General features: G+C 44.0%; 2 protein-coding genes across 2 annotated transcripts; both read left to right on the top strand.

The window, feature by feature from the left end:
• Positions 1-3,614: 3,614 nt before the first annotated feature.
• On the top strand, positions 3,615-8,131 carry c12h11orf98 (chromosome 12 C11orf98 homolog). The gene is made up of 4 exons (XM_035618559.2): positions 3,615-4,470; positions 6,481-6,605; positions 6,802-6,899; positions 7,300-8,131. Exons 1-4 carry the CDS (start codon positions 4,432-4,434, stop codon positions 7,419-7,421), a joined length of 384 nt encoding a protein of 127 aa, XP_035474452.1. The 5' UTR covers positions 3,615-4,431; the 3' UTR covers positions 7,422-8,131.
• Positions 8,132-8,908: 777 nt separating this feature from the next.
• On the top strand, positions 8,909-12,272 carry mansc1 (MANSC domain containing 1; the record flags this gene model as incomplete). Its single annotated transcript, XM_035616305.2, has 5 exons — positions 8,909-8,966; positions 9,954-10,140; positions 10,579-10,915; positions 11,123-11,263; positions 11,893-12,272. Coding segments are annotated over exons 3-5 (777 nt in total), but the record flags the coding sequence as incomplete, so codon positions are not given.
• Positions 12,273-14,023: the final 1,751 nt, after the last annotated feature.

The raw sequence follows: 14,023 nt of genomic DNA, 5'->3' as shown, positions 1-14,023 counted from the left end.
AGGAGCAGAATCCCCCTTGGAGGAGAAGGATAGTGTCCAAGATCAAGGCAACTATCAGAGCTGCAGAACGTCGAGGTGAAGAAAGGGCTACCTAAGTAGTACAACAATGTTTCGACAGTCCTGATAATGACGGACCCCCAATAACCTGCCTCTACGCATGGAAGCTCCTGTCTGGTGTCAAAGTGGCTAAGACGAGTAGGCAAAAAGTACCACGGCTGAAAGAGGAGCTAGGAGACAGTGAAGGCAACAGCGGAGCCAGTGGTGATCGGATCACTCAGGGCTGCGATTCTGAGATCAGCAACATCTGAGATCCAGTGGCTCCTGACTGGATGTGGTGAGAGCCTTCCAGTCAACACCCAGGGCACCGTGTTACCCAGAGGGAACAGTGGAGGGGGGAGGACGCCCCCTGCTGGAGGACACTGGACTTCACTCTAGGAATTGTCTTCAAAATGGGCCTCGTCTTCAATTACCTCAGAGTGAGGGATTATTAATGTGGTTGTCATAGTGACTGATAGTGTTAACATGTTGATATAAATCACATGCTGTATATGTAGGAATATTTATGAATGGGACAGCACACACTTGAATTTGATTGTTTTTATTTTATCGAATGTGAACCTGAATGACAATGCCCCATGGCTGGAGCGCCCGGTGGAAACCGTCCCCACGTCAGGAGACAACAGGAAGAACTCACAGCCAAGACATTTAATGTTGAGGGACAAATAACCTGCACAAAACACAAAGTTAGTGACATTACATAGTAATGTAAATGAGAGAGAGAGAGAGGGTGAGTGGGAGAAAGAGAGAGAGAGAGAGAGATAGACAGAAATATTGAAACTCGAGCGAGTTAAGTGAATGATGCAAATTTCGCCCGATGCAAGTGATGCGAAATTCGCATCTAGTTGCGTCTCTGCATTGACATTGAATGTAATCTACTCAAGATTATAAATAGCGTCGCGTTCAGTGTGAACACGAGTCTAGCATGCTCAAATGCGTATCAGTCTGGGCCCTCCCCGTTCATTTTCTATTTCCAAGAGTCGTTACCAACGGACATAGACAAAAATGCCAATTGGACCAGACCATAGTCTGGCAGAGCAAGTGGAATGAGCTCCCACAATTCGTGTGGGTCCGAGGCTATGTGAACACTCCGTTAGTCATCAGAATCAATTCCATCATGAATGTGAATCCCATAAATGTGACTTCATCGTGGCTCAGGGCAGGAACTCGACCCTTAGTCATCCTGCTGTGAGTTCATCCTGTTAAACTGAGGTGGTCCCGATAGCTCGAGTCCTTCCCCAGATCTAAGTTACCTCCTACCCCACTGGCCTCTACCCCTTCAAGGACAGAAACCAGTGGAGGGAGGTCACCTGGATGTGAGGCCGGACTGGAGCTAGAATAAAAACAACAAATGAATAGTACGTGTCACATCAATGACGTCAGTCACGTTTCTTCATGAGAAGCAGTTGCAGAAGCCTTTTCTCATGGAGGAGAAGAATCTGCAGATGGCACTTGGTTTTTTGTACAGGCGACTTCTGATGGAGCAGGCGATGCACTTCTCAACTTCTGGTTCCCCTAAACGAATGGAAACCAGTAGCTTCACTGGACAGGACCACCTCTTACTCAGGTCCTGGAAAACAGCCTTGTCAAGGTTTCTGAAGGATTTGGAGGGGGTATCTACGCTGATGTCTTTGACCTCGGCCCAGATTTTCTCAAACAGTTGTTGAGTTAGGTACAATGTGTTGCTACTGGTGCAGGTCACTTTTGCTTTCGCATAGATGGTTGTGACGACCTGGTCCACGAGTACATTGACGTACATCTTCGTCCGTTTTTCTGTTTGTGCTTTTGCTTCCTCCACGACGTTCCCCGCTGAGGCCTCAGTTGTCGCCAATGTTTCATTGCCCATCAAAGCGAGTGTCACTCTGTCCCTGTGGGAGGCAACTTGGTTGTTGATCCACCATCTCAGCAATGTCACGAATTGTGAGACTTTGTTCTTTATGTCTGTATACATGCTTTTTTGAGACTCACGAACACACGGTGTCGTCTCTTCATCTGAAGTCATGACTGTATCTGGAGTCATGACTGAATCTGGAGTCATGACTGTATCTGGAATCCAACCAGCTGAGGCGTGCTTGAAGAGGAGATCAGCAAATTCTTGTGTGAACTCAGCAATGTTTGTACGTGAAAGTTTATTGAAACTTTGTCTTGTCTTGTCACTTCCACTGTTTTGCTTTTGCTCTTTCAGCAGAGAGTCAAGAATGGACACCAATGACTTTATTGCCTGTCTGTCTTGGACTTTGGTTTCCTTCTGGAATTTGTTCTGGACTTCTATCAGTATCTTCAGAATTGATGCTTTGGCAAAATTCTTTTCAAAAAGGTTCTTGATCTTCTGCCCTACCTCTCCAGACAACTCTCTATCTATTATGAACTCATCAGTTATCAACTGAGCAATTTCATCTGCAACATCTTTGATCTCTGAAGAAACTTCAGATTGCAGCATGTTGTAGTCCGGATCAGGGACGTCGTCCAGAAGAGGTTCTAAGACATCACGCATCTCCTTGTCAATCTCGTTCTTGACTATCTTAATTTTCTGAGTGTCGACACTGCCGTCTGATGAGACCTTTGAGGTTTTTGACTGGTCAGTAAAGGCCATCGACTCCTCAGAAGTGACAGATGACAAGTCAGAGTCTAGTGGGGTCTTCAGACTGACTGGTATAATAAGGTCCCGTGCCTGAGGGGGCGTGGTCAGGCGTCTTTGTTTACGCGGTCGAGGCTTGAACAAGCTTTTGATGTTGGCGGCGAAGGTCTTCAACACTCTGCAGGTACAACTGATCATTTTCTGCAGTTTGTTTGGTTCAGTGAAGTGATTCAGTTCAGGATCCCCAGAGGCTGCACTGGTGTTGCGTAAGCTAGAGTTGACACTTTCCCTCACCTCCTTATCAATCAGGTCTGTGAGTTGATCCAAACTGTCACACCTTTTTGAGCTGCCTTGTGAAAAACTTTGACGGATCAAGTCGCCCAGACTGCTCGGAACCATCTCCTCCGATCCAGATTTGGATGCAAGTCCCAGAGCCTTTACCAGGGCTGTCGACACAGTCGATATTATGTTTATCAGAAGTTCTGCCAGCTGCACCTTTGTGGCATCGTCCGGTCTGCCAGACTTCAACAGGCCCCACTGCTCCGCTGTCGTCTTTTTGAAAAAAGACTCGATGAGCGGACGAACAGTCTGGACTGATATTTCTGGTTGATCCGTTGGGTTAGACGTCTCCATATCGATTGTGTGTGTTATGACTTGTTGAATTAAAATTTTCTTTAAGCTTCAAACTCTTTGTAAACCTGTTCTGAATTCATCTTGCTGCTTTAGTAACTCCAGAAAAGTGAAGTGAATAATGTTCAGAGGTGGAAACATCTCCTGTCATCACCTGTCATCTCCTGTCATCACCTGTCATCACCTGTCATCACCTGTCCATCACTTTGACCTTCAAAGAGAAATACTCACATCAAAAGAAACGACCAACATCAAAAGAAACGATCAACATCAGAGGTAACTGCAAACAGCAAAGGAAAATCTAGCCACAAGAGACGATTGGAGGGTTCAGACCCTCTGCCATTCGCGCCCCCCCCCCCTTCATGGGATGTAAACCAAACTCTGTGTGTTTATTCAACAAATGACATCAGAGGTCTCCAGTGAGTTTGGTCATGATACGTCATTGGCATCTTGAGTTATTAGCATACATGCCATAGGCCACGCCCACTCGGACGAATCAAGATGGCGCCTCACATTTTTGATCAATACTTGCCCCCAGAGCATGCACGTCAATTTGGTGAAATTCTGTCCAGTGGTCATTGAGATACACTTTGTATGGGATTTGTGGCGCCCCCTATGGGATGGTAACAAAAGGCTTCATGTGGAACTGTAGTTACATAGCTCAAAGTTATGTTCCAAGATTTGTGATGATTGGACAAATGGTTACAATGGTCCTCTAAGCCCCGCCCCTTTGCAAGGACATTTTGTCTCGTAGCGTCCGTGTCCTACGTCGAGGCATGATATTGGAGGTTCTCACTTTTTAATAAGTAGCTCAACATGTTGTCACGTTAGTGGTTCAAGTGTATTTTAGTAGAGTAGTCGAGAAGTAACAGTAGTAATCGAGTAGAAACCTGTTTACAGTTGTCCAGTCTCTCTCAGGTCTCTGCTTATTGGGCCGCAGTACCTCGACTGGCCACTGGACCACATTGGCTTCGAGGCTGAGCGGCCGTTCGGTATCCAATCATGTGATAGACCCGTGGCTACAACACGGCCGCGGATATCCGGTAAGCAGCCCGGAAGTGTGTCGGTAATTTAAAGCGCAGAAGAAGCAGCAGCAGCAGCAGCAGCAGCAGCAGCAGCAGCAGCAGCAGCAGCAGCAGCGTCGCCGCTTCCACGTGAGGATCAACATGGCGCCGCCCGGAGGGAAGATCAACAGACCGAAGACTGTGAGTAGAACACACGTGAAGACGTGAACAGACATGAAGACGTGAACAGACGTGAACACGCGAACAGACGTGAAGACGTGAACAGACGTGAACACGCGAACAGACGTGAACAGACGTGAACACGCGAACAGACGTGAACAGATGTGAAGACGTGAACAGACGTGAACAGACGTGAAGACGTGAACAGACGTTTACAGATGTGAACAGACGTTTACAGACGTTTACAGACGTGAACAGACGTGAACAGATGTGAACAGACGTGAAGACGTGAACAGACGTGAACAGACGTTTACAGATGTGAACAGACGTTTACAGATGTGAACAGACGTGAAGACGTGAACAGACTTGAAGACGTGAACAGATGTGAACAGACGTGAACAGATGTGAACAGACGTGAACAGACGTTTACAGACGTTTACAGATGTTTACAGACGTTTACAGATGTTTACAGACGTGAACAGATGTGAACAGACGTTTACAGATGTTTACAGACGTGAACAGACGTTTACAGACGTTTACAGATGTGAACAGACGTGAACAGACGTGAACAGACGTGAACAGACGTGAACAGACGTGAACAGATGTGAACAGACGTGAACAGATGTGAACAGACGTGAACAGACGTGAACAGACGTGAACAGACGTTTACAGATGTTTACAGACGTGAACAGACGTGAACAGACGTGAACAGACGTGAACAGACGTGAACAGACGTTTACAGATGTTTACAGACGTGAACAGACGTGAACAGACGTGAACAGATGTGAACAGACGTTTACAGATGTTTACAGACGTGAACAGACGTGAACAGACGTGAACAGATGTGAACAGACGTGAACAGATGTGAACAGATGTTAACAGATGTGAACAGATGTGATTCATGTACAGGTTTATTCAGTCCGAGTCTGAGACACGACACTTAAGTAACTGTAAAGATATTTCACTATAAAAATACTACATCACACATGTACTGCTCAGGTATGTTCCTGAAGTATCAGTACATATACTTCAGTATAGAAATACTACTCAACATGTGATATTATAATATTACTCCATTGAAAGCGCTCAAGTAAAAGTATGTTGTACCACAGTAATAGTATTTCATGTACTCACAGTTGAGAAATACTTCAAGTAATTACATGAAGTACTATAATAAAGGTCCTTCGTGCAGTTAGTGTAGTAACAGTACTCCCTGTGGTTACAGTAGTATCAGTACTTCATGTAGTTACAGAAGTAACAGTACTCCCTGTTGTAACAGTACTCCCTGTAGTAACAGTACTTCATGTAGTTACAGTTGTAACAGTACTAACAGTACTCCCTGTAGTAACAGTGCCTCATGTAGTTACGGTAGTAACAGTACTCCCTGTAACTAGAGTATTAACAGTACTTCCTCTAGTTACAGTACTAACAGTACTTCATGTAGTTACAGTAATTCATGTAGTTAGAGTAGTAACAGTACTCCCTGTAGTAACAGTGCTTCATGTAGTTACAGTAGTAACAGTACTTACAGTACTCCCTGTAGTAACATTACTTCATGTAGTTACAGTACTAAAATTACTCCCTGTAGTAACGGTACTTCCTGTAGTTACAGTAGTAACAGTACGTTGTATAGTTACAGTTGTAACAGTACTAACAGTACTCCTTGTAGTAACAGTACTTTGTGTAGTTACAGTAGTATCAGTACTTCCTGTAGTTACAGTTGTAACAGTACTAACAGTACTCCCTGTAGTATCAGTTCCTCCTGTAGTTACAGTTGGACAGTACTACCAGTGCCCCCTGTGGTAACAGGACTTCATGTAGTAACAGTAGTATCAGTACAGTCCTCTGGGCTCAGCATCAGTGAACGTGGTCATGTGACGTGAAGCTGCAAACGTAGAGAAGGGAAGTGGCGTCTGATGCTATAACTACTGTAACTATTATAAATACTGTAACTGATATAACTACTACTACTATAACTACTATCACTGTTATAACTACTGTAATGCCCCTCGCTCGTGGTCTCGTCTACAGGAACTCGGGAGGAATCTGTTCAAGCGGCGGCGAGTTCTGGGTCGAGAGAAGAAGAAGAAGCGTCAGATTGTCGGAGCCGTGGTGGACCAGGGTCTGATCACCATCCATCACCTGAAGAAGAGGAAGTGAGTGATGTTTGAAACAAACATACATGTCTTTATATATTCAAGAAGTTCTGTGAAATATTGTTTCACTGAAAATTCTTCCAGCGAGTCTGATAGGTTTCCTCCTCTGGTTTATGGTCGTGTTCATTTGAGCTTCTCATCAACTGATCAACTCAAAGTTAATGTAGCTGAAGAACTGAAGCCTGTTGATGTGCAGGTCGAGTCCGAGGGCGAACATCACTCTGTCGGGGAAGAAGAAACGGAAGCTGCTCAAACAGCTGCACCACATGCAGCAGGAGAAGAGCAGCATGGAAGGTGAGAGGTGACGGAACTCACCGTCCACATCAGAACAGGCTTCAGACTACAAAACAAACACTTAGTAACTGACTAACTAAAAACACTGACTAACAATTCAACTATATATATTGACCTCACTATGTAAAGTGCCTTGAGACAATGTATGTTGTGATATGGCGCTATACAAATAAAATTGAATTGAACTAACAAGCTAACGACAAAAATGGACAAACTTACGAGCTAACTAACGACACACTTGCCAGCTAGCTAACTCACCTCAAAACGAACACACCCACTAGCTAACTAACTAGCTAATAACAAAAACTAATCAACTAGCAAACGTACTATATCTTTTTATTTTATTTACTGTATTTTCTGAGATGTTAAAACTTTCCTCTGCTGTTCCTCTCGTCTGTAGCTGAAGCATCTGCAGCTCCGCCACAGAAGAAACAGGACTCGTCATCAGCTCCGACCAAGAAGAAGAAGAAGGCGACGGCGGCTGGACGGCAGCAGGACGTGGAGATGGCCGACGCTGAATGAGGAGGCAGAGCCTGATGATGACGATGATGATGATGATGATGATGGACAGTCAGGACGCAGTCGAGCACGAACGGAGCTGCGAGACGCAATCGAGTTTTGTCGTGTGCGTCGGACGAGTTGAGATTTAATTTGACATGAAGACGCAGCTGTGAAGAGTCACAGGAACATACGGAACCTTAAGTCTGCCAAAAGAAAAAACAACGGTTGATTAGCTAGAAACAAGAAAAATATGAAAATCAAAGAATACTTTTGTAAAGTCTGAATGTTTTTTCAAGTTAGAACTACAAGTGAAAATATGTACATATTTGTCGTTGTCATTATTTTGACTATCTTGAAAAAACATCTCTAAATGAAAAGCATGGGGGCGATGCTCAGGTGTCACTTGACTGAGGTCGCCATGACGCCATGTTGGTTTCCAGCAATCGTGGTGGAGGGGGCGTGGCCTGGGCTGATCTAACGTTAACACACCACTTCCTGTTTCCTGTTATATTCCTACCGTTAACACAACAATGATGTGTAGGATTGTTCGGCCTGAATCGTAATAATGTCATTTCACGGTGATGTCATGATGACATCATTCTCACCATATAATCATAAATGGATTTTTGGATCTAAAGAAGCTTCAGATCGTATGACATCACGTCTGATGCTGAACATTTCAAGTAAACTCATCTGATATAAAACATTTGTAATAAAATATTTTCTGTTAATCGCTCTGTGTTTTATTTTTTCTGTTGTTCAACATGTTGAATTATTGATGAAGCTGCTTCGATGAACAGATTTTATTTTTAATAAACAGACACAAGCCTGTTGTTTAATAATATGATGAGATCACATTTAATAATATGATAGATCACATTTAATATGATGAGATTACATATTTAATAATATGATGATATTCCATATTTAATATGAGACCACATTTAATGATATGATGAGATAACATAATATGATAGATCACACATTTAATAATATGATAAATCACATTTAATATGATGAGATCACATTTAATTATATGATGAGATCATATATTCAATAATATGATAGATCACATATTTCATGATATGATATTACATATTTAATAATATGATAGATCACCTTTAATATAATGAAATCACATTTAATGATATGATGAGATCACATTCAATAAAATGATAGATCACATATTTAATGATGTGATGATATTACATATTAAATGAGCAGATGTGCCCCCCCCCACCGGAGGACAAAGACTGAAGTGGGTCAGACTGAAGCAGCTTCATGTGACAGAGGAGCTGGATCCGTCTGTTCATCTCTCTCTTATTATTATTATTGTTATTATTATTATTATTCATTTATCATTTATTGATATTTCTGTATCCGGACCGACATGTCTGCTCTGTCTCCTCCGAGCGGGACCGGACCGACCGGACCGGGTCGGTAGATCCGAGGACCGACCGACGGATGGACCTTCTCATGCGTCCCCGGTGAAGAGACAGGTACAGGACCGGGGAGATGGATGATGTAACCCGGGTTAGTGAGGCCGAACCGAGCTGCGTGTCCCGGGTTAGTGAGGCTGAGGACGAGCGACGCGTTGGTGCGGCAGGTGGAGACGAATCGCAGGCGAACTGCTACACAAAGAGCGACGTTCGCTTCGAGCTGCGAGCTCGTTCGACGCGTTTTTAATGTTTATCTCGTTCCCGTCGTTAGCTGTTAGCTGTTAGCTGTTAGCTGTTAGCTTCTTGTTGTTGCTGTTCGGCGCGGTCACACCGAACAACACGAAGCGGGTCGTCGCTTCGCTTCGCCCAGACGAACTGTTAGCTGCAAACAGCGAACAAGCTAACGACGCTGTTCGCTTCGCGTCGGCGACCGCGGCGATGTTCGCGAGCGACACGCTCCAGCTCTCCGGTCTGAACTGAGCGCGACGCGCGCGAAGTCCTTCGCCCGAGTTCGCTCCGGGTTTCGGGCGAACTCTGTTCGCGTCTGTTGATTCACTCGAACTTTCTCTGTTCGCCTGACGCATTAAAACAGACGCTGTTTGAACCTCGTGCACGTGAAGCTGCGAGCTTTGTTACCGGAACCTATATAAAATGAGTTTATTATTTTATTGTTATTATGAAATCAATATGATTAAAATTTTACACGTTTATTAAATAATTTCCTTTAACGTTATTCTGCAGGATTTACGCAAAAACTACTGAACTGATTCGGGGCGGAGCCTGACCTCACCAAGAAACCACTAAATTTAGATCTGTGTAAACTGTCTGATTGTCTTTAATATGGTAAATAATTAAAACATTTTTATACAAATTTATTTTATTATTTAAATCTTGTTTTGACTAAATAAACCACAACTCAACGAGAGAGTTCAGTTCATGTTCTGCGAGACGTGGTTGAACCTTGAGTTCAGATCCATGTCTGTAGTTTATCTCCACTGTTATCTCATATTATTTTATTGTGTTGTGTTCTGAGTATTAATTATTGTGTTTTTCTATCACTCATCCCTTTGTTACCTTCATAATCAGAAGATATTGAATCATATTGTTTGTTCAGGTTGGGCGTGACGCTCCGGACGAGGACGAGTCGACCGTGGAGGCTCACCTGGTGGGTCGTGGGTCAGATACCAGCGTCTCTAAATCAGATAAGTTCCACAGGAGACGGACTAAAGTCTAGTTCTGTGGACTGTGGACCCGCAGAGCTGCCGAGCGTCTGATGGAGGACGGGTCACGTCGTCGACACGGTGAGTTTCTGATATGGTTTCATTAATCTGAAACCTGAAGGTTTCAAACATCATGTTGTAAACGTCTCGACTGACCTCGTTCACCTTCAGCACAAATCTAAAAATAAGACGCCAGTTTCCTCCAGGAGTCGATTCCATTTTTAGATTTTCTATTTTCACTCAGTGGACCAGTGTCTATTTCTGTTCTCTTTGTGTTCTATAGTTGTCAGAGCAGATCTGGGACTGAGGGAACATCTGTGGCCACATGTTCACATGCAGATTGAATGTGAAACTTATTTATAGATGAACAGTTTCAGTTTTAAACTTCTTATTATGGTTGATTATGGTCAAAAACCAAGATGGTGCTCAGCTCTCAGTGTTTATTGGTGGTTGTGTTTTAGTTTGTGTGATCAGATCCTTTAACGTCATCAGGGTCGTGTCTCTGTCGTTGTGCTACAGATCGTTTGTGTGGATCTCGTCTCTCCTCCCGCCGTCGACACTGAGGCGTTTCTGATCACAGAGAGTCGACCTGCAGCAGCCATGTTTCCTCCAGAGTCCAGTCGAGCCTCGCAGACGCAGTTCGTCTCCACCGCCGCCGCCGTCGTGGTGGTGATGATGCTGTCGTTGCTGCCCGTGTCGGCCGTGGAACCGGAGACTTGTTTTTCCAGACAACACCAGAGCGTCAGAGTCAACGTGCGACTGGCCGTGAACCGAGCGGGGACGCTCATGGACACTCGGGTGGTCGCCTCGGAGCGGGACTGCGTCCTCGTCTGCTGCTCACAGGAAGTCAAACCAGGTGAGAGACTCGTTGAGTTCACGAACCTTTGCCTGGAGCAGTAACTGAACTCATGTCTCAGAAATCACACAAAATATTAAAGAGCTCATCAAATCAAATATAAAACACCTCAGAACGAAACGTGTCATCATCTTCATCATCATCAGTAAAATACTGTCCAGTCTATTTAATCTGATCTGTTTGATTCATGTCTTTGTGTCTCTGAAGGTGCAAAGTGCAACATGGCTGTTTTCAACGGCAACAAAGCGTCCAGCGATGGAAACTGTCTCCTGTTCCACTGTCCGTCGGAGCAGGACTGTCCACTGATGAAGGCTCAGGGCGGAATCAACACCTACGACATCTACAAAGGTGAAGGATCCAGAAAATATCTGTTTCATCATCTCAACCACCGGTGAACTCAGTTCTTATCAAACCCTGATCCGGATCCCAATCTGATCTGATCCTGATCCTGATCCTGATCTGATCCGGATCTGATCCGGATCTGATCCTGATCTGATCTGATTCTGATCCTGATCCTTATCTGATCCTGATCTGATCTGATTCTGATCCTGATCCTTATCTGATCCTGATCTGATCCGGATCCCAATCTGATCCTGATCCTGATCCTGATCTGATCCGGATCCAGATCCTGATCTGATCCAGATCCGATCCTGATCAGGTTGAAGTGTTAAATAAGATGTGGATGTTTTAGTTTTAGTTAGTTAGCTAGTAAGTGTGTTTGTTTTGTAGTTAGCTAGTTAGTCAGTTAGTTAGCTAGCTAGCTAGTGTGTCCATTTGTTAGCTATTACGTTTGTTAGTTGATTAGTTTGTTTTTGTTTTTAGTAAGTGAGTTAGCTATTAAATGGGTTAGTTTTGCAGTTAATTAGCTAGTTAGTAAGTGTGTCTGTTGGAAAGCTAGTACTTTTGTCCATTATTGTCGTTAGCTTGTTGATTTGTGAGGTTCCAGTTGTAAACATTTCAATCTTTGTTGTTCACAGGGTTGATTCATCCGACCACAGTGAGACCTGTCACCGCCACAGTCACACAACCAACCACCACTCCCTCTACACCAACAACACCAACAACAACTACACCTACAATCACCACCACACAAAGTACAACAAAGACCACACAACCCACCACAACAACAACAACTACCACAACCTCACCGCCAACCACACAGGCACCAAACACCACCACAACGCCTCCACCCATCATCATCATCGCCACCATGCCTGCAATAACTCCATCACCCACCACCACAACGACAACACCAACAACAACAACCACGACAACAACACCAACCACAATAACAACACCAACCACAATAACAACACCAACCACAACAACAACAACAACTACGACAACAACACCAACAACTACAACAACAACACCAACCACAACAACAACAACACCAACAACTACAACTACGACAACAACACCAACAACTACAACTACGACAACAACACCAACAACTACAACTACGACAACACCAACAACTACAACTACGACAACAACACCAACAACTACGACAACAACACCAACAACTACGACAACACCAATGCCGACGACAACAACAACAACAACAACAATAGCAGCTTCCACCACCTTCACCATGAAGAAGACGAACAAAACCAGCAAAAAGCAAAATAAAACCACCAGGAAAGGAAAAGCTCATCCTGTCGTCACCACCACCACCAGGACGCCTCCCACCTCCACGACATCACTTCCTGTTGTAACAGTGGACAAAGAGGTCGATCCAAGAACTACTGACAAACCAGAGCTGGAAACTGAAACTACTACAACCACCACTGTTCCCGCCTCAACCACCACCACCACCACACCTCCGACTGTTCCCCCCACCACCACTGAGCCGTCCACCACCAGCACGACTCCAGCTGCGAGCCTGGTCATCGTGTCTAAAGGCGACCTCCAGAACTCCAGCGTCAGCCGGGGGAAGGCGGCGGCGGCTCGCGGGGCGCTGAAGAGCGGCATGGTGGTGTTCATGGTGCTGGGACTCGCCATGCTCACGCTGGCTCTGGCCGTCGGCGGACGCAAGGCGATGGAGTCGTTCGACAGACGCCACTACACGAGACTGGAGCTCAACGACCTGCACTACGAGGTGTGAGGAGGATCTCTGGTTCTTCAGGGACGGACAATTCTCACGACGAGTCACAGTCACAGAACGTCTGATCCATCAGAGCAGTTTGACGTCACCACACAGTCGTGTCTTCACTTAATTTACACTCCTATAACTTTATTTATTAAGGACGATGCACTAATTAGAATCCTGCACCTCGTAGAGACGTGTTCTTTAATAAGAGTGGGAGACGTGTACGAAATCCTCACCGCAGGAGAGAAAAAAAAGAAGAAGCTCATAATAAATAGTTGTTTTTGAGATTTATTGATTTTGTCCACGTGTGTTAATGTCACACTGAATTTATAACCAGACAGGAAGTGAATGTTTCAGGCACCGTGACGTAGAAGTGACATTATTATAACTGAGGTTTGTTTCTCACCGTCACAGATATTAAATATTATTGATCGACACATCCTCACTTTGCCCACTCTCATTGTTAATAACAAGGTGAAAGATCAAAAAACAGATGAAACATTTGACCTTTTTGATTTAGTTCTGACTGGACTTCAGATTTTTGATTCATGTTCTCAGAGTTATCGACCTCTCTCCAGATTTTTACTCATAATCTGAGATTTTACTGAAAGAAGAAAGAAAATCCCGAAAGATTAGATTATTATTAATATTTTTTTTTTTAATTGTCTCTCAGGACTTTTACTCCGGATTAGATAATTCATTTTTCTCAATATCTCTGAATTTATTCCAACTCCTCAGAATTTTCATCATCAGTTTCTTAACCTTTTTATTTCTGATCTCTGGACTTTATCTGTCGAAAGTATTATTTTCTGAGGATTAGAATTTATGTTCCATGTTGATGTCTGACTCACTCCTCAGAACTGAGGCTTTTCTGACTCTGACTTTTTTACGTGTTTATCCTCAGAGCTGAATAAATAAATTAATAAATACATAAGCGTGAGGGAGATCCAATATGAAATGTCATAACTGTGATCATCTAGAGAAGACAATACTCTCACCGATCATTTGACCGGCGA

The sequence above is a fragment of the Scophthalmus maximus genome, chromosome 12 (genome assembly GCF_022379125.1).
Source record: "Scophthalmus maximus strain ysfricsl-2021 chromosome 12, ASM2237912v1, whole genome shotgun sequence".
Lineage (NCBI taxonomy): Eukaryota > Metazoa > Chordata > Actinopteri > Pleuronectiformes > Scophthalmidae > Scophthalmus > Scophthalmus maximus.
This window is presented reverse-complemented; position numbering and strand designations above follow the sequence as displayed.

Excerpts from the sequence above, each read along its gene's own strand:
- c12h11orf98 (XM_035618559.2), top strand. The coding sequence starts at position 4,432 with ATGGCGCCGCCCGGAGGGAAGATCAACAGACCGAAGACT. Across the intron at positions 4,471-6,480 it reads AGATCAACAGACCGAAGACT|GAACTCGGGAGGAATCTGTT; the intron begins GTGAGTAGAACA and ends TCTCGTCTACAG. Across the intron at positions 6,606-6,801 it reads CATCACCTGAAGAAGAGGAA|GTCGAGTCCGAGGGCGAACA; the intron begins GTGAGTGATGTT and ends GTTGATGTGCAG.